The 20,579-nt window shown below is 35.6% G+C and overlaps 1 protein-coding gene across 3 annotated transcripts in view; it reads right to left on the bottom strand.

Annotated features, from left to right (window-relative positions):
* The window catches only part of GMDS (GDP-mannose 4,6-dehydratase), a 761,839-nt gene that overhangs the window by 414,323 nt on the left and 326,937 nt on the right, over positions 1-20,579 (bottom strand). For all 3 annotated transcript variants that reach the window (XM_072606894.1, XM_072606892.1, XM_072606893.1), the window contains exons 5-6: positions 20,364-20,556; positions 19,413-19,517 (exon numbers count right to left, since the gene is read on the bottom strand). In XM_072606894.1, coding sequence (XP_072462995.1) covers positions 19,413-19,517; positions 20,364-20,556 — 298 coding nt within the window. The remainder of the gene's footprint in view (positions 1-19,412; positions 19,518-20,363; positions 20,557-20,579) is intronic.

The following is a 20,579-nucleotide window of genomic DNA, read 5'->3' as shown; positions in this document are numbered from 1 at the left end:
TAATACAAAAGATAACTGCAGTGAGGAAGAAAAAAGAGCTATCTGAAGAAAGTGATGGAGTTCAAGAGAACACACTAGCCAATTTATATTTGTTTAAAATGTAGAGAAAGTGGAACCAAGGGCAGATAACAAGATGAATATAAAGGTAAGATACAGTACATTAAGGATAGTGTTAAAAGTGCTAGAGCTCAGAATGAGTTAAGGGTAGTGAAGAAAGCAAAAGATGCCAAAAATGTCTGAAAAAGACATTTGGAAAGAGGAAAGTTGAAGGAGGAATAAAACTACTGCTTGTGGTGGATAGGAAGTTGGTAACTGACTAAAGAGAAAAGGTCAAGCTTCTCAATTCTTATGCACCTTCTCTTTTCTCTGCCAAGAAAAATGACTTGTGGATTGGAAAGGTTAGGGAGGAAATGGCAAATACTGAGATGATACCACTTCAAATAAGGAGTTAGCAAGAGAAGACCATAGTAGCCCTTGATGAATTCATTCAAACCCTGTGGAGATTCAGCTAACTCTTCAGGGGCTGTAGTCAGTTATTCAAGGACCAAAAAATAGAGCTCTTACTACCAAAGCCCTTGGCACTGTCAAGTCATTCAATATCCAAAATGGATATTTTTTATTTTAAATCATTTTTACTTAAAGTTGTGAGTTCCAAATTCTATCCTTCCCTCCTTTTTCCCTGAGACAGTAGGCAATCAGATATAGATTTGGATATGGTATTATTAATGGAAAGATACTAAAAAAGATATTACCATTTGCCTTGCCAGTGCAGCCTAAGTTCTATTAGCTCACTCCAACCAACTTAGGGGTGATGTCCTTCCCCTGCCTCTCCTGCCCCAATTCGAAATGTGAACTCCTTGAGAATAGGGACTGTCTTATATTTTTATGTGTATTCTCAGCGCTTAGCACAGAGATTTGTAAAGAGAAAGCATTTAATACTCCTTTGATTAATTCCTTGAAGGTCTCTAGGCAATATGATGCTGCAGAAAGTATGATGTACTAGATTTGAAGTCAAAAGTCCTAGGTTTAATTCTTGGCTCTGTCATTTACTATTGATAAGACTTTGGGCAAGATTTTGACCTTTATAGGCCTCAATTTCCTGTAATGTAAAGGGGTTGGATTTTTAAGGTCCTCTTTAGCTCAAAAACTATGATCCTATTAACTTGGGAGGAAGGGTTCAGTGGAGTGTCCCTTGGATCTATGTTCAACTTTGTATTTCCTAGCAATGACTTAGATACAGGCACAGATGACATACATACTGATCAAAAAGGAAACTGTAAACACTCTAACATGCTGGATGAATCAGTCAATAAACAAATATTTATTAAGCACCTACCAGGTGACAGTTAAGGTGCTAAGTGCTGTATATACAAAAAGAAGCAAAGGGACAGCCCCTGCCCACAAGGAGCTTACAATCTAATGAAAGAGACAACATATAAATATATACACAGCAAGCTATATAGTTATAGGAAGCTCTAAGTCAGCATCCCAAAATATTTTAACTAGTTAAATGCAACAGAATGAAATTCTATACAAAGAAGTTCTTACACTTGGATCCTAAAAACCAAGAACAAGATAAAAGAAAGACAGATGTTTAGACACCAGTTTGTCTGAGAAAGATCTAGGATTTTGATGGACTTCAGGCTCAACAGTGGGTTCCCTCTTATTGGAGGTTTTCGAGTAGAAGCTAGGGATCATTTATTAAGTAAATTATAAGGGAAGGAGTCGTTTTATATGTAAGTTGAACTAGATGTTTGCTATGGTCTTCTCCAAGTCTCAAATTCTGATTCTGTGACTGCAAGTTACAGAGAAATGGCTGATCTACATATATTGGGGCAGGGGAGAGTTTTCAAAATGTAAATTTTTCATACAAACAAAAGTATAGGTCCACAAAAAGGAGAGGAAAAAATGACTGCTAATTTCTCAAAGGAAATGACTCTACCTTAGGATGTCAGAGGGGTGTGGTGTTGTCAACCTGGTGTTCCCTCTGACATATACACCAGTGTCCAATAGTGTTTATATTGACCAAAAGTTTGATATTTGTCTGAAGACTAAGTATTAAAATGTCAAAAATCATTTAAGTCAGTGCTTCCCAATAGAATGATCTCAAACAATAAATCTTTAGAGGTCAAACCAACTTAATAGGCCTCTAAAGTGGCTGCTAATATGATATCCATGTACTACACTCTCATTCTCAGGAATTCCCAGGGAACAGAAACATTGCTTTCTCTCTTCTTACTATGCCTTTTCAGAAACTACTATCAGTAAACTTTACTGTCTATCATGCCTTCAGTAATTACAAGATTAGGAAAATTTTTCTGAAAACTAGCTCTTCTTTATGGAAAGGTTGGGAAACTTAATCCAAAAAATAGTAGAAAGACATAGCTAGTTACTTTGATTATACAAATACACATAAAAATGCTGAGTAATGATTAGTGTTCAATAATGGTCACATAAACCATGTGATATTCATAACAACAACATAAGAGTAACTTACATTTAAGTAGTCCCTAATCTGTTTACAAAATACTTTCTTCACAATAACCTTGTGAGATAAAGAGTACAAATACTCTTCTCCCAATTTATCAATCTATCTATAATCTTTGATAGATCTATGATCTTAGCAGTTCAGGTGCTTTCTCCACTGGTGAGGACCTTTAACCCTTTGCTTCTTTCTGTAAATCCTCCAATGGAACTCAATGTGTCCAAAACAGAACTCATTATTTTTTTCTCTAAACCCTCACTCCTTCTTACCTCCCCTATTACTGAAAAAGCAGCCCCATCCTCCCAGTCCTTCAGGCTCACAACTTAGGAGTCATCCTGGATTCCTCACTAATTCTGATGTTGCCAAGGCTTAGTGATTTCACCTTTGCAACATTTCTCAAATTTGCCTCCTTCTCTCCTCTGACACTGCTACCACTCTAATGAAGACCCTCATGTCAGGACTATTGCAACAGCCAGAAACAATCTGCATGTTTTAACTCTCTCCCTACTCCAATCCATCATCCATTCACACGCTAAAACTATTTTCCTAAATAATAATTTCCTAAAATGATTTTCCTAAATGGAAGGTCTAATTATGTAGTACCTATTGCTTGCAGGATCAAAAACAAAATTCTCGGTTTGGCCTTCTTAATTCAGGCCCTTCCTACCTTTATGGTCTTCTTGCTTTGTAAATATTTGTTTGTATGTTGTCTCCCCCATTAGACTGTAAGCTCCTCATTTTGTACCCCTATTTCACAGAGCAGTGCTAGGAACATAGTAGGAGCTTAATGAATTTTTATTAATTGGTGATTAGTCATTAAGCTAAGCTAGAAAGTGCCAGAGTTCGGACTGTACGTCAGATCTATCTTCTACAGTGGCTTTCATGTAAAAAATATCATTTGTAAAAACATAAAATATAGACTAATACCTTGAATTCAACGAAACCACCTGCAAGACTGACTTTAGAAGGGGAAAGAGACTTAATTTGTCTAGAGCTACTGTCACCAAACCACAAACTTCTTCAAAAGTTTTTCATATGTAAGCAATCACATTTCAATTTTTAAGAGAAAATAAACAGGGAGACTGTTTGGTGCTCCCCCAGAGTATTTGTCAATGGTAAGGGAATACTGTCTACAAATTTAATTATAAACTAAATGATGTCAGTCTAGATTCAAAATCAGAAGGGACACTTCAATCCCGGTGGGTTTAAAGAAAGCTCAGCTTTCTTTACATACAAATGGAAGGGAGGCATGGTGTAGGGCCTGTAATGTTTTGAGGAACTCCAACATGACTTCATCCTGTGGTTTCACAATGTGTAGTTAGATTTTCTTTCCACTGAAGTTTAGGCCTACAATACTCATCAAAAAATTATCACTGTATCATCATATTAGCATAAGTAAAACCATGAGCTGTTAGTTATTGGTTTACTGGTATCTTCACACTCCTCTGTAGTGCTAACCAGACTGACAGATAACAACTATTTAGTAATAGTGTCATGGTCATTAACTACATCCCAAAGGAAAAGTGGCATCTGCCTACTACAAGTAAATGAAAACAATCTTCTGGTTTAAACATACAACTTTCTGTGATAAACACAATGCCCTACCAAGGCATTAAAATATTTATTATAAATTCCCATTTCAGCTAAAAGGAAACCTCCTACGTTACTTATCCATTCACTCTGAAATCTACTGCCATTCTGATGATGATTCTGAATTCTTACTGCTGGATAAAAGCAACACCATTATATCAGTTTTACGTTTGTTTCTTCAAAGACTTTTATTCTTATAAATAAAAGTAAGCAAAAGTGAGTCTTGCTTGCGTGTGTGCGTGTGTGTGTGTGTGTGTGAGTGTACATGTGTGTGTAATGGCTTTTCAGTAGAAGTATATGGCTATTTGGAAAGATGAGCACCAAAAGATCAACTCTTTCGATTTCTATTTCTGAAGAAGACTTTTGAGAGTCCCTTGGACTCAAATCAGTCAAGACTTCAAGAAATTCAGGCTATTCACCAGAAGGTCAAATATAAAACTGAAACTTAAATACTTTGGCCACATAATGAAAAGATAAGACTTAGAGGCAAAAGAAAAAGGAAGTGGTAGAGGATGAGATGGATAAATAGTGTCATGGAAATGATGAACATGAACTTGGACAGACTTTGAGAGGTAGTAGAGGCTAGAAGGGCCTGCTGTGCTATGATACATTGAGTCACAGAGTCAGACGAGACTGAATGACTGAATAACCACAACAAAAAGACTGAGGAGTTATTATTCCACTTTGCCCAACTCTTGGCATCTAGTCCATGGAAACTTGGAGTTCATCAGAGAATCGGGCTCAGCTTTACGGAGGTAACTTGGAAGTGCTTCTTTCTAGGGTACTTTGAATTATACTTGACATGCAATAAGGGCAGAACTCTTAGACTACTGTGGATTACACTACCTGAGTCCAAATGTTTTCTCTTGCCAATTGCCTTTGAAATTCAGTTCTATGTTTACTTAAGCATTAAGGTGAGTTCCCTGTGCGTTAAATGATATGCTAAATAAAATATGCTAAATAAAATATAATTTTATGCTTCGTAAGATGGTAATATTGCATTTTGTGGCAAGGACAGATAAATTAAATGATTCTTTCAAGTTTATAACAATGATCACCTTCCAGACAACAGCAATGCCAAGACATTAAAAAATGTTAAAAGTAAGTAAAAGCACCAAATTTTATTTTAAAATAGTGGTCTCAACAGAAAGACTTTCACCAATTATTTTCACTAACATTTCTGTTAACAGTGGACTCACTTTCTACTCAATCATTATTTTTAAGCAATGACAAAACCCTTGGCAACTAACAAATGCTCAAGTCTAAAAACAAGGTCATGAACCTTAAAATGCTGGATTGGCTAAGAGTGAACATACTGTGTTTAGACTGATAAATATGATTTCTTATGAAGCCCATATTTAGGAAAATGTGCTATATCTACATCCTTTTAAAATGTCTCAGTATCTAAACAGTGGGTATAGACTACCAATTTGTGGTAGTTTCAAACTGTTCATTTAGGGTATATTTTAAGAATTTGTAACTCCTGAGTTACCACAAGATGATTTAAGAAAAATATGTACGGCGTATCAAACCAGTTTTACTTCATGCTGTTCTGTTCATTATAGTCAAAATGAAATGATATTGTTAATTTGCTTAAGATATGTATATTGCATGGCTATTTACAAATGAATATACACCAGAAACAGTTACTTTGATGATTTGTCTTACATGATTAATTTTACTTAATAAATAGTTTATTTAAAATAAAACAATTTTAAAATTAAATTTACCTGCTTGTTCATTTGATTGACTGTAAAAGACAAATTATGCATGTAGACAATAAATTACAACTGATAATTTTCTCTAATTTAATTGGCTTTAACAACATGTGGAGGCAGTAAAAATCCTAAGATTTCCCAAAGCTAAAATTAAACTACAATGTATTACTTTATGAAAGGAAAGAAATCAACAGTCTTATTTTAAGTAGCAATTGAATGAAAGCATTCCCCATCCTCTGCCCAGGGATACATGTAGATTCACTGCAATTCAATCCCTTTCTTAAATCTTAATGTTTCAGTGAAATGTGCCTACTATGCGCTCATCTTATAGACATTCCAACTCCATGTCTTTGGACAGGCTATTTCTTATTTATATAATGCATTCTCCCTCTACCTCCACCTTGTAGAATCCCCAGTTATCACCATTTCCCTAATCTCTTATGACTGAATCTTTGGTAGCATCTTCAGATCTCAGTTTTCCTTCTCTTCTTTCCTTCTCTTCTCTTAATCAGTTGCTATGTACTATTGATTCTCTTGTACCTCTGTAAGATCAATTTACTCCTACAGCAAAGATACTAGGAAAGGCCCTCTTTAATGTCCATGTGAACAACTACAATAGCCTCCTACCAGGCTTTCCCATCCCAGCTCTACTTCCCACACAAGCCATCATACCACAGCCACTGTCTGTGGCAGAAATTATATACAATATTTATAGGTTACTAGGACAATTCTCCTGCCCTACAAAAATGCTCACACTGTTACATGTGGCTCCCCCAGCCACTCCTGTTGTGTGTGTTTGACAAAATACTTGTTTTTTTCTGAACTCCTCAGCAGTCTCAATCTGCCAAGTCTGAACAAACAGTAATTAGCAGACTTCACCAAAGCCTAATTGCCCCAATGCAAGCAGTTGCCTCAATGAGCAGGTATCTTTGAGAAGCTTTCATGGGAAATATTCAGACCTCTCACTTCCTCCCTGCTCCTTCTGCTGCTGCTCATTTGTTTTAAAAATGCTTTAAATACTTTATTTATGCTTAAAAGTCAAAATAAATGTCAATAACCTAACGTTAATATTTAAATAGTAATATTCTTACTTATTGAAATCACTTTGGGGAACTGAAATTCTATTAGTAGGTTTATTTAAATAAAAGAAACTTGCCAAAGCCATGTTACTTCAGGCTTTTTAATGTAGAGAAATATTGCAGAATGGTTTCTAATAATTTCTTGCCAGGCTCTTTTATTACTCTGATTGAATCATTAGACACATGGCATGCTAGACCATGGTTTAGTCTCTTAGGGGTTCAAACCCTGCTACAGTTGTTTGGCCTCATGAATACAGTGAACTTTTAACTGAAAAGAGCAGTGTTTTAAGGGTTTTTAGAGTCTGCCTTTGGATCTAGCAAAGGAATTTTGAGCTCACAGGCAAAAGTTGCTCAAGTGTACACAGTATCCTTCAAGTAGTCCCTCTAAAAGAAATTATAGCCAGACAGACTCACAGGTGCCATTAACAACATCTCACAATAACTCTGGGCTAGGGCTGCCGGCAGCTATTGGGACTTCATAAGCAATTTCTTCTGCTCACAGGACAGTTGTGTGTGTGACAGCAAAGACATGGGATTTGGCATCAGAACAAGTGAGTTCCATTCCAGGTTCACAACAGGATAGTTGAGTCATGTAACAGTTTAAAGGAAACATGTATTGAATTCTTTCAGAGAGGGAAGAGTTCTACTGTAAATTAAAAAGTGAAGAATGCAAGTGTGGATTATTCCAGACTGGATTTTTCTTTAAAGTGAAGGAAACATGAAAGAATTAGATCTTATTGCCTATGTAAAGCCGGATAGGCTGGAAAGAACAATGCAGCTAGCATCAGAAGAACCAAGTTCACAACTCAACTCTGACAGTCAATAAACATTTATTAAACGCCTACCATATGCTAAGCACTATAAGTGCTGGAGATACAAAATACAGTCCCTGATCTCAGAGAGCTCACAATCAAATGGGAAAAAGAGCAAGTCAACAAATATATACAAAGAAACTATATACAGGTAAATAGGAAATAAATAAGAGGGGAGAAATGATGTCCCCAGTGACCTTGGATAAGGCACAACAGTTATCAAAACCTACTTTAGGGAGCACCGCACTGGGATAGAAAGGGGACAGGAGTGGGAGTTTACAAAAGAAATTGTCCCTTCTTTCAGTTAAGTAATGATACACATACAAATAACCAAAATAATTCATAGGTATGTTAGAGAAGTAAAAAAATAATGAAATCTGGGGAGAAAAGATTGTTATCAATTGGGGATATCAAAGAAGGCTTCTACAAGAAAGGAACAATTGAAATGAGCCTTAAAGGACAAGTAAGAATTTCGTCAAGGATAAAAAGGTACAACAGAGGAAAATGAGGAGCTGGAATGTTCCCTTCATTCTCAAATTTTCTTGGAGCACTTTGTCTTGGTTTCCCTTTTGCACCTAATACAACTCCACCTTGCGTTATAGTTATCTGTGTACATTTTATACCCCTCCTATAGAATGCACGCTCCAGGCAATGTTATTTTTAGCTCATCTCCAGTCTTGCATGTCATAGGCACTTACATGTTTGCTGCCTAGAAACAAAGAACTGCATTTCAAAGTCACCTTGCGTTAGTCCCCATTTGCTTTTGCAAATCTAGCAATTTCTACTGACCCTTTATCTCTCACATTGTTCCCAACTCTACACTCACTTGGCACCTCTCTAACTCAGTCCTTTATTGATTCTCTTTTAATCTATTATAGTAGTCCCCCAAATGGTCACCATTTTCTCCCTGTCTTTGTATCCCCAGCTTTTAACACTACTTTTTAATTTTTTAGAAACATAATAGGTTCTTAATAGAGGGAGTGACTTGACATCATCTTTTCACTTTCCAATTCATCTTCCATACAACTATACCGAACTGGTTAAATTTAATTGAATTCCTAAAGCAGAGATCTAACAATAACTCACTTAAAACAGAAGTTTTAATAATTGGCTCCTTACTGTCCTAGCAGAAAGTACTCCCAGGATTAAAAAATAGAAACAAAAACTTCTCTGTTTGGCATTTAAAGACTCAGCCTCATACTAATTTTCTAGGCTTACTACATATCATTACCCTTATATACTTTATATTCCCACCAAACTGGACTACTTGCCTATCCTCACACATCTCCCATCTGTGTGCCTTTGCACAGACTGACTTCCATTTAGTTAGGTGGCTTCAAGAAACTGGGCTTGGAGTCAGGAAGACCTGAGCTCAAATCTAGCTTCACTCATAAACTGTGTGACCTGGACAAGACATTTTAATAAATCACCTACTATGTGCCACCCATTGTGACTGGGGATACAAAAAGAAGTAAAGCCTTAGTTGAGTAGGACCTCAGTTTCTTCATCTCGAAAATGAGGGGGATGGATTTGATAAATTCTAAGGTCCCTTCCAGCTCTGAATCTATAATATTATGATCTATAGTGCACTCTCCTCTACCATTTCCCCCACTTAGAATCCCTAGCTTCCTTCAATCTTGGATCTAATATCACCTCTTCCAAAAAAAAAAACAAAACAGCCTTTCTTGATGCCTCCAATTGTTACAGTCCCTCCCCCAAAACCAGTGCTATTAATCTGTATATGTTCTGTAGGTATAAATCACTGTACCTGCTATCTATGCACTTTAAAGGCAGGGCAATTTTGTTATTTTTATTATTATTGTCTTGGTGTCTCCAGTGTCTAGTAGGTCACAATTCCTAGAACAAAGCAGGCCTTAATAAATACTTGTTGAATGAATGAATGAAATGGAATAAAACACAGCTAACAAAATGAACAAAGACACGGAGTAGGGAAAAGGGTCATAGAATCAAGGAATCTCAGAACTGGAAGGGACCTCAAATGTCATCTAGTTCAAACCCTAACTTAATGGAAGATAGAGCAGTATATGCAGTATGGCAGGAATACAGAGTTCATGGAGGGTTCTACGGTAGCGTATCAATAAAAAGTTAATCAGCACCACTCAATGTGTCTGGCAGTGTTCAGGGTGGCACAGATACGTGAATTCTTTCTGCACCAGGACTTACAGAGGAAGGTAGATGACCTAAGCCATGCCGCATTTGCCTCTCAGGAATCCAGTCACAGCTGCCTTGAATTCTCCCCTTCCCTTTCCATCCACCACCCATTTCTCAGTTTCAGAACCATATGGACAAGGGATAAGAATCAGACTTGAGATTTCATTGGTACAGGGAAGCCCCTGATAAGAAAATTCCCCTGTACTGATACAAGGCAGTACTTTCTCTGAACCTTACAGTCTTAGAGGCTTGCCTAGAGAACAACAAGGTTAAGTGGTTTGCCCACTTAACAGTCAGTATCAGGTCCTGGAAGTGAGAATTAAACTTAAGCCTTCCTCATTCTGCAGCTTATTTTCTATCTTTGAGACCCAAATCCCATAGCTAAGTGACACCAAGGTCAAAAGCAGCACATAGAAGCTGCCTCATTAATAGTGCAAGGCTTTCCATTCCACCATACTCTATCATCTTAATTCCTTGAAAATATTAATTATATATTTCAAGAGATAAAGGAATGATAATGGGTTCCAAATTTAATAAAATTCAATTCTGTATGAACTTTCAACTACCAGGTCAAAGGGTTTTATAGATATTAGCAGATTAATCTAGAAGAAATTCAACTGGAGAAATGGGAAGGTATAATAAAAAGAGGACATAGTTGGGGAAAACATCATATTCTAGTTTACTCTTTCAAATTTTAGATTATTCTAAAATTAGAAGCTCATATGAATTAACAAGTATGAGCCATGGTGCTTATGATGACAAAAAGGTTAATGTGTATCTAGGGGTATAAAGGAGCAATTTCCTTATAGGAAGGATTTTAGTTCGAAAAGGAGAATAAGTGCTTTTCCTGTATCACCAGAATCAAACTCTTTTCCTCATTTTATCTCAAATGTGTTCCATCTAAGATTCTATACAACTAAAACAGGCTCATCTTTTTTTTATGTGCTCAGTATACAGATAATTTGGGAGAGTGTTTTTTTTATTTAATGGATTAGCACTGTGTTTGGAGCCAGAGGGTCTGGGTTCAAATCCCAACTTTGCTATTTGTGACCTAAAGGACTTTGAGTAAGGGACTTAGATTATTTAGGCCTCATTTTCATCATAGGCAAAATGAAGGCTTTGAACTAGATGAAATGAACTCTGAGGTCCATTTTAGATCTAAATGTCTATACTGTGTTTAAAAATAGTATTTCCATTAACTAGTTATGATACAAGTAGCAAGTCACTAAATGTCCAGGGGGTTCAGTTTCTTCATCTACAAAATAAGGAGGTTATGTTAAATAACCTTGTAACTCTGATATTTCATGTTCTCTTCATTAGTACTTTTTGTTGATGAGTGGTTTCTAGCATTAAAGACTGTTTGCCAAAATGTGCTGCTTATTTGATTAGGCTACCAAGAATACTTTTAATTGTTAAAAAAAAAACCTGATAAGAAAAATAATATATACATAAACACATTTACACATATATGAGCACAGGAATACACAGGAACCAAAAGAAGTATCACTAAGATATCACACTTATAATATTGAAACAAAATGTAAACAGAATAAAAATTTCTAAGTAATGAACAAGGATCAGACCCATGGAATACAGTATACCTTATACAGGATAACAATTCTAGAGGAAAAACAAGATCCCTGAGTGACGAATTTCTCCTATAGGAAGACAGCACAGGGTGAGTCATAATCTTTTTTAAAAGACTATATAAGTACATGTTGCAGGGCAGGTGTCTCAGGTCCCTTGTATTTCATTTACATGGAATGCAAAATACAGAAATTCAGCGAAGCAGGAAAGTGCTTAATATCAAACTTGCAAAAACTGAAAAAGAAAGGCCAGAGCTACCCAGAGGAAACTTAATTTGAGCCAGAACTGAGGAAGTTTCACATTCTTCAATAGTAAAGGAAAAAAAAGAAAGAAGGAACAGAGTGGGAGGAGAATGGAAGAAATAACGCTGTCAACATGGAACGTGATTTCTTACTCAGACTAAAGGTATCAAAGAGATGAAGCCAATTACAGACGATGATTCACTGCAGTAAATGAAAGCCTATGGCACAGATCTGCTTCGCCAACTTTCGACCTCATCTGTCTTTTCTGAAAGTCAATAAATTGTCCAGAGCTTGACCTAATAATCTAGGAAATAAGCTGATTCAAGTCAAATTTTTAAAAATATTATAGTGAAGGGACTAAAAGTATTGAAACGTGGAAATATCCATGCCCTTCTTTCGAAGGCCATTGCTATCCAAGTGAGAGACAAAAAAGCAAAGAGCCCCACCAATGAAAATTGGCAGAATAGATTAACTCAAACTGGCAACAGTTCATTGCAGAGTGCCCTTTCACACAGTGCACTCATGACTTCCCAACTTTTCTTCAAGAATGTGTCACCCTGGGAAGCCATTCCTTAGTTATATAAAATCTAAACTAACTCCACCCTCGCCTACAGACACTGAAACTCAAAAAAATAGTGGTTAAAATTCTGAGTATTGCATACTCAGTTCTATTGAGGGAGGCCTTTAAAAGTCACTGAATACAAGTTAGCTTAGGTTTCCATTGCACCATGTCAATTTACTGGAAAGAAAGAGGAATAATAGATTTTAATTTTATGAATGAGGAGCAAGAGGGAGACAGAAGATAGAAATAGGAAGCAAGAGAAAAATAATACCTATAATACAAAATGTTTTACATATGAAATACATATTATATAAATATGACATGAATGTTTATAATACCTTAATGTACAAATACACAGGAATATACAGTAGAACACAGTGCCTGGAAACAGTATGTACTTAATAGTTAATAACTGACTGAAGGAATTTCTTAAAGATTCAGGACATGAATTGTACTTGTGATTCTGAATAATACTAGTAACTAATAACATATCAATATTTTCTGAATAAGATATGAAAGTTAGAAAGGAGCATAGTTGAAACTGGAATTTCTCACCTCTAAATTTTCTTGCTTGTTTATTTTTAAAGTCATATGAATTCACCAAACGAGAAATGTCAGAATAAAGTTTGGGGCGGGGATGGTTATTTGCTAATGTTCAAAATTATAGACTTAATCCAAAGTTTAATAATTGTTTTTATTGTTTAATTTTTCTTAGTAAGCAAAGATGTAACATGGAACCAAATAATAGAGATAAGAAAATTATCATTCAGAAACTATGTCTTAGTAATTAAAAAAGTTCCTCAAGATTCTTTTCGTAACAGTATTGACCAGATCAAATCCAGAAGAATTTGCATGCTTGTTAAATCTTAATATCATTTTTTTAAAAAGCAAGAGACCAAATGTTAAAAATTGTTTTTACATGTAATTAGAGAAAGTATTGCTTTTTTTCTAAAAATGGGAAAAGATAAACGGGCCTAGGACTGAGTCATAGAGGACCACTCATTGGTTGAAGGCAGTATAGGGATGATGATCCAGTTAAGAAGACTGAGAGGTAGCAGACAGGGAAGAGGAGAAATAAGGATGGATCAATGTCACATAAGCCAAGGGATAAGAGAACATTTAAGAAGAGGAAGGGATAGTTGACAATGTCAGAAAGTCTGGAAAGTTTAAGAAATAGGAAGACTGAGAAAAAGCAATTCAATTTAGTAACCTAGAGGCAGCTAAATGACAGGGGATAGATTGCTGAGGCTGGAGTCAGGAAGATGGAGTTGAAAGCTTGACGCAGACACACACTGTGTGACCTGGGCAAATCACTTAATGTATGTTTGCCCCAGTTTCCTCCTGTACAGAATGAGGATAATAATAGAACCCACCTTGCAGGCTTGTTTTGAGGATTAAATGAGATAATGATAATTGTGAAGTGTTTAGCACAATGCCTGTCAGTGGTAAATGCTGTATAAATGTTAGACTTAATAAAATTAGTAATTGGAAGCTAAGTTTTTAATATTGGGAAAAACAATTTCAGTGCAGGGGAGTGGGAGGAGGAGAGCATCAGAAACCAGATTTTAAGGGTATGACAAGTGAGAATGAAGAAATATATTGAGGCAATGGCTTTTTCTAAAAGTTTGACTTTGAAGAGTCAAGACATAGGATGACAGTTTTAGAGTATGACAAGGTCAAGAAAAGTTCCTCCCTCTTTTTTTAAAATTAATTTAATTTTAAATTTAATTAATTAATTTAATTTTTAATTATGAGGTGACAAATATATTTATGAACATCAGAGAAAGACTCAGTAGATGAGGAAAGACTGAAGAATGGTGGATCAATGAAATTGATTAAAAGGAAAAACTTCCAGAGGAGAGGAATAAGAATAAATCAAGAGTGTAAGTAGAAGACTTGATCTTGACAAGAATGAACAAGATTTTTGTCACTAACTGAAGCAGAGAAGAGTAATAGGGATGAGGGAAAATTGTTACGAGGCACATAAAAAAGGGGAGAAGAGAAAGTTAACAACATTATATTTCTAATTAAAGAATAATTCTTGTTGTTGATGCTCATTCATGTCTAACTCTTCATAACCCCTTTTGTGGTTTTCTTGGCAAAGATACTGGAATGGTTTGCCATTTCCTTCTCCATCTCATATGAGATGAGGAAACTGAGGCAAACAGGGTTAAGTGACTTGACCAGGGTCACACAGCTAGTAAGTGTTTGAGACCAGAGTTGAACTCAAGAAGATAAATCTTCCTGACTCCAGGCCCAATACTCTATCCAATGCACCACCTAGTTTCCTCTAAATAATTAACTATAACATTTATAAAGCACTTTAAGATTTGTAAAATATTTTACAAATATTATGTCATTTTATCCTATGAGCAACCCTGAAAGACAGGATGAAGATAAGTAAACTACAGCAAACAGAATTTAAGGAACTTGCACAGGGGCCCATAGGTAGGAAATGTCTAATGCTGGATTTGAACTAAGGTCATCCTGACCCCAGATACAGCATTCTATCCACTGAAGATCAAATAAAATAATATTTGTAAAGCATCTAGCACAATGCCTGGCCCATAGGAGATGTCACATAAATATTTATTCTTCCTTCCTCCTCTTTTACTATAGCTGCCTATGTAGATAAAAGGGAGGGAGAATGGGACGGTATAGGATATTTAAGCCGAGAAAAAAAAAGGTGAGTTATTTAAAATCTGTGGACACCAATAATATTAAAATTATACTTGTGAAATTAATTATAGGAAATAAGAGTACTCAAAGACTTGATGCTGAATGTGTGCTTTTTCCATATTTCTATGCATGTCTCCCATATACTATAAAACCAAACCCTTTTTCCTCCTAGTTATTCTAGAAGATTTAACCATTATTTAATAATTGACTTGTAGGAAATACTACCACTGCTGGATCTTCATTTTATAAGTAAATGGAGAAGTGTAGCACCAAATTGTTAATTAACTTTCCTTAGGTCATAAAGTGAATGAATGACAGAATGCAGAGAAAAAACCCTTACTATTTGCACAGTATTTTATTCACCAGATTATCATTTCCAGTCTCTGATTTTGTGATACTTGTGTAACTTGAATTACCTAAAAGGATATTATGGAATTCTTAAAAAAAAAACAAAACACCTTTTTCTTAGTTCATTTTTTTAAAAAATTCCAGATATCATTTGGAGTAGGGCAGGTGAAGGGTCAAAAGATGCAAGGAAATCACTCAGACTGTAGTGTCACTGGCAAGGCCAGCAAGCAAGGAGTACCAGTTGGGTGCCCATACCAAAAAATGTTAGCCTTCCTATAAAGGCAATCAACAATTTTGTATGTATCTCTGTTGTCATTATCATCTAGAAACAGAGAACAGGAAAACTTTTTTAAAAAAAAAATGCTTGTAAAAGTTAGTATTCTGGGAAATTGAAATTCTGAGTCAACTCAAAGCTAAAACTCTAACCCTGAGCTTTGCTTCTGTCCAGGCTATTGAGGGTGTTCCAACAATGTATTTGTATAGTACGACAGATGAGGTCATCGTATACATTATTTTAACTGATTTTTCTGAGCCACAAGGGGAGTTGGAGATGAGTCTCAGACAACACTGATGGAAGACAAAGAGAATTAATATTTTTTTTTCATTTTAGTCTAATTTTTCTGATTTGAGAAACAGAATGAAGAGAACATAACTGAATCTCTTCTGGTTTATCAAGGCTCTTGTAGTACCAAGGGTTTATCATTCTGAACAAGAATAATGATTCTACATCAGTAGACATAGGAGGTATAGAAGACTGGACTGAATGTGTATTGATTCTAGGCATACCCAGTAATTGTTTTGGTTTTCCCTATTAATTCCTTAACAGAAATTTGAATTTGAAGGGTAGAATGTTTTACCATAGGAACATATATTTGGAGCTGGAAAGGACCTTAGAGGTCAGTCTTCTCATTTTACAGATTAGGAAACTAAGGTCCAGAGAAGATAAGTATTTTGCCCCGTCATCATATGGCTAGTAGATATCTGAAGTGAGATTTGAACCCAAACCTTCCTGACCTTAAGTCCAGTAGTCTATACACCAAAATACACTACCATGTTTAATAACAATGATAACTCGCATTTGTACAGTGCTTTATACTTTTCAAAGCACTTCTGCAAACATTTGCTCATTAGATTCTTGTCACAAATCAGTGAAATAGATATGAGTTGTTATCGTCCAATCCATTTAACAGACAGGGAATCTGAGACACAGAGACTGACAGCAACAATTTGCAAAGTGTTTTCCTCATAATAATGTTATAAGGAAGGTCATGGAAGTATAATTATCTTCATTTGAGAGTTGAGACTCAGGCTGAATAGACTGCAGAAATTTGTACAGCAATTCAAGAAGGAGCACATAGAACTTATGTATCCTAATTCTTGGCCTAGTGTTCTTTCCACAACACATAATACCTTCCTTTCTTATCTATTTTTTAATTAAAAAAAAGAAAAGATAGCTTCTTCCATTGCCACACAGCGCTACATATCTATTTATACATGGACACAGGAGGTATAGAACATTCACAAGGGAGACTTGTACAGTCCCATTGATATACATCTTGGGCTTAGCTAGTCCACAGGAAATAATGAAAATGCTTTTCCAGAGCTTGGCTGTGCAAATGTATGTAATGGAGCAGGCCTGGGAGAGGTCAACCAGCCAACAGAAGTCTACTGAGAGCTACGATTAGTAGATTACCCTTGGAATATTTATGCACAGAAATGAATGAGGAGCCTGGGAATGGGAAAAGTTATTAGTCTCCAGGCCTGGCTGTCTACATCATTATATTAAAAAAAATTCTAGGCAGAAGTATCCACATTTTTTTGAAGTTACAACTTATCTCATAGAACAATATGCACTAATTCAAAAATAGTCTTTGCCAATTATTTTGCATTAAGAAAAGTAGTTTGTGTCACAGAACCCATTCCAGACTTATTTTATTGCCTGGAAGAAAGAAAATCTTGTAATGCTGTAAAGCCTCATTAATTTGCACTTTCACTAATTTAGCGTCTGTGTTCATTTGGTCTGGCCTGTGCTGAATTTTACCTTTGCAGCATCTAAGAAATAGAGGGGTCTGCAAATTGAGTTACTAATATAAAAAAAAAAAACCAAAACCAAAACCAAAAACAAAGTGATGGTGTATGCTCAACTTACTTAAAAGTATAAACTATTTAAAAGTACCACAGTAAATTGTAGGTGTACAAAAGTATTTTGCTAATTACAAATTAATTGTGTCTGTTCATCAAAGCATATCTAGATGGAGATACATTTAGAAATACTGTGTTAACAGATAATTTAAATTACTATGTACAGTTAAAACTTCAAAGAAAGATCCACTAGCCTATGATTTAGACTTTTCCAAAATTCAGCATGACTTGCTTCCAAAATGTTTTTGAAGAATTTTGGGGAGGGACACACTCATTAAAACAAATATGCTAATAAGATTCAAGCATTGTAGGAAATTTAAATGCTTAAATTATATTGGTACATTGATTTTTTTCAAGCTAAAGGAAGAAAGCAAGAGGAATATGCCTATATGAAATAGAAAATAAAACTACAGCTTATAGCATTGGCTTTCTGGATCTAATTGAATTTCTAAAAAAAAAAATCAGGGGAATTATTTAGTTATTCAGAAGAATATCTTAAAACAGTTCCTTTAATAATACAAATGCACCTTACACAATTCCAGAAGCTTTCAGTAACACAAATAATCCTAAATAAAGATTAGCTATATAATCTTTCCAATACGGAATAGTGTTAGGTTGTTGAACATCCATCACAACAGTCATTAAACAACACCACACTGCACCACCCTGGGCTCCAGGTTCAGTCTTTAAAAGGACCAGCAGTTATGAGACCTGTTTAAGCACTGTTGTGGGTTAAGGGGGTGTCAGTTTGCTGATGCACCAGGGAATGAAAGTCACAATAAGGATGAGGAGCATATTTAGGAGAAAAGAAGCTGAAGATGAGAGACAGTCTCAGCTGGGCTCCTGCTTGAGACCTCGAGTAGGGTCTGATGGAGTCAGAATTCACTTTAAAAAAATTCAAATTCAAGATAAGGCAAATAGTAGAGAGAACACTGAAGAAGGTTCCCCCTCTGTACTGCTACTCTGCTGCCTAGGAACAGGATCCATATTTTTAACACCAATAATCCTCTGGAAAAGCCAAAGGGCTTTAAATTGTGAAACAATCTCTGAAAAATCAGAATGGCAGTTCTCTCTCCCAAAGTGGCTCAAGAAAAAAAATAGGATAAAATATATTCCCAAGGAGGACTTGTGTATAAGAAGTGATATAAAAATCATCCTACAAAGGAGGGTGACCAGTCATGTAGTAAGAATAAAGGATAACAAGTGGGTGTTCCAAGTTCTGTATTGATTAATACATGTATAATAAGGGAAGATCCAGAGAAGGACTTCCAGCATGTTTGGTAAACAACCTACAATGGTTTCATAGGAAGACATAACTAAGAATAGCCAAGGATAAGAAGGTATCTATTGAAATCTGTATAGTGGAAAGAAATACACACATACAACTAATCCCCTGAATTACTGCTATACTGAAATGTAGGCAGTTCTATCACTTTTCCCCCTATGCATAATGAATGAATTTTTGCTGGCAAGATGGCATAGCGATAGGGTGGCATAGTGGAAGAAAGCCTAAGCAACTCTCTTAGACAATAAATTGCAGAGAAGGTGATGAGCTGCATTGAAAGACAGAATTTCTTCAACAGAAGTGCCCTATACCAATGATGTGAAAGGTGCATTCTAAAATATGATAATAAATCATGTTTTATTACTTATAAAAAGAGATTCTGTTAGTCACTTGGCATACTAGACATTTCAAATATTACTTTTTCTCTTTATGGTCTCCTCTTAGAAGGTCAAGGAGGTAAATAGTTTTTCTGTTCTCGTTATGGATGAGTGGAGTGCTTTTTCTACCACAAATACATTCCAGGTATGGGCTTAAGAAATAACCTGTACCGAATAAACCTGGATTGCTATTTCTTCATTTATCCACTTCAAATAGGCAAAAGGATTAGAATATTGCTATTCTATTACTATGTTAATGCTGACCCCTTTTTTCCCTCCTTTTTTAATTTTTTACCCAAGACCCTCTGTGCACTCAGGCCTAAGATCTACTAACCTCTTCTGGGACTCTCATGATTAAAAAGAATACCATTCACAGCAAACAGGTTGTAGGCCTCACGGAAGTTCACCACAATCCAGTAAGCATAAAGTTTTGCTGCTCCTGAGGAGAAATTTATTTAAAATTAATATAAAACTTTTTAAAAAGTCAGTGTCTAACAATTTTCAGGACATGACCAACACATAATTATAGAAAGGCATAAAAAAGAAAAGAAACCCAGAACAAGAAAAAGCAGTCAACCCAAATTAAACTTTTGTTCAATTGTAAACACTTCTATTGGGAAATATATAACTACTTTTTTTTTACACTACCATATGGTTCTTTTCGCATACAAGAAACAGAATATATGAAACGTATGGTTTTGACCCTTACTAGTTAAATAACAACAACAACAACAGTGGGGGTAAAGTAGCAAAAATATGGCATATTAACACCGTCTAAATTGAAAATATCACTGGAGCCTTCTATAGACACTGCTCTAAAAATATTCCAGAATTAGCATATATTCTGAAGAAAGGCAATCTTAGGACACTATGACTGAGGAAACAAAAACATGAAATCTTATCACTTCGACATGATCTCACAACCTTTCAATAAAAAGAATCATGTGGAGTCTAATTTTCCTTTTAAAGTGTTCTGTATGGAAGAGCTGAATGAACAAGGTTCCGTGAAATGAGGTGGTAATTTCCATCCCTGAGGCAATGGCAGCAAATACTTTTATTTAGCAATTTATAAAGGTATGCTTCTCAACAAGTCTAGTCACTTTTAGTCTATCTTAATGTTAATCTCACACCCAAATGACTTCAGCCCTGAGACATGTACAGAATTAAACCAGAAACACACATACACACCCTAAAACAGACATGCACATGTATACATATATGTATGCACACACCACACACACACACACACACACACACACACACACACACACACACATATTCTCACCATATGGTGACCGAGGATAAAAAGGGGTCGTCTCTTTTTGTGGTATTTCTTGTACTTTCCCATAAAGTTCACTTGTTGAGGCTTGGTAGAACTTTACAGAATTGATAAGGCCACAAGTTTTAATTGCATCAAGAAGCCGTAGAGTGCCAACACCATCAACATCAGCAGTATATTCAGCAAGGTCAAAAGAAATCTAGAAATGGGATACAGAAAAAG

Source organism: Notamacropus eugenii, chromosome 4 (assembly GCF_028372415.1).
Source record: "Notamacropus eugenii isolate mMacEug1 chromosome 4, mMacEug1.pri_v2, whole genome shotgun sequence".
Lineage (NCBI taxonomy): Eukaryota > Metazoa > Chordata > Mammalia > Diprotodontia > Macropodidae > Notamacropus > Notamacropus eugenii.
Note: the sequence above shows the minus strand (reverse complement) of the source record. Positions and strands in the feature narration are given on the sequence as shown.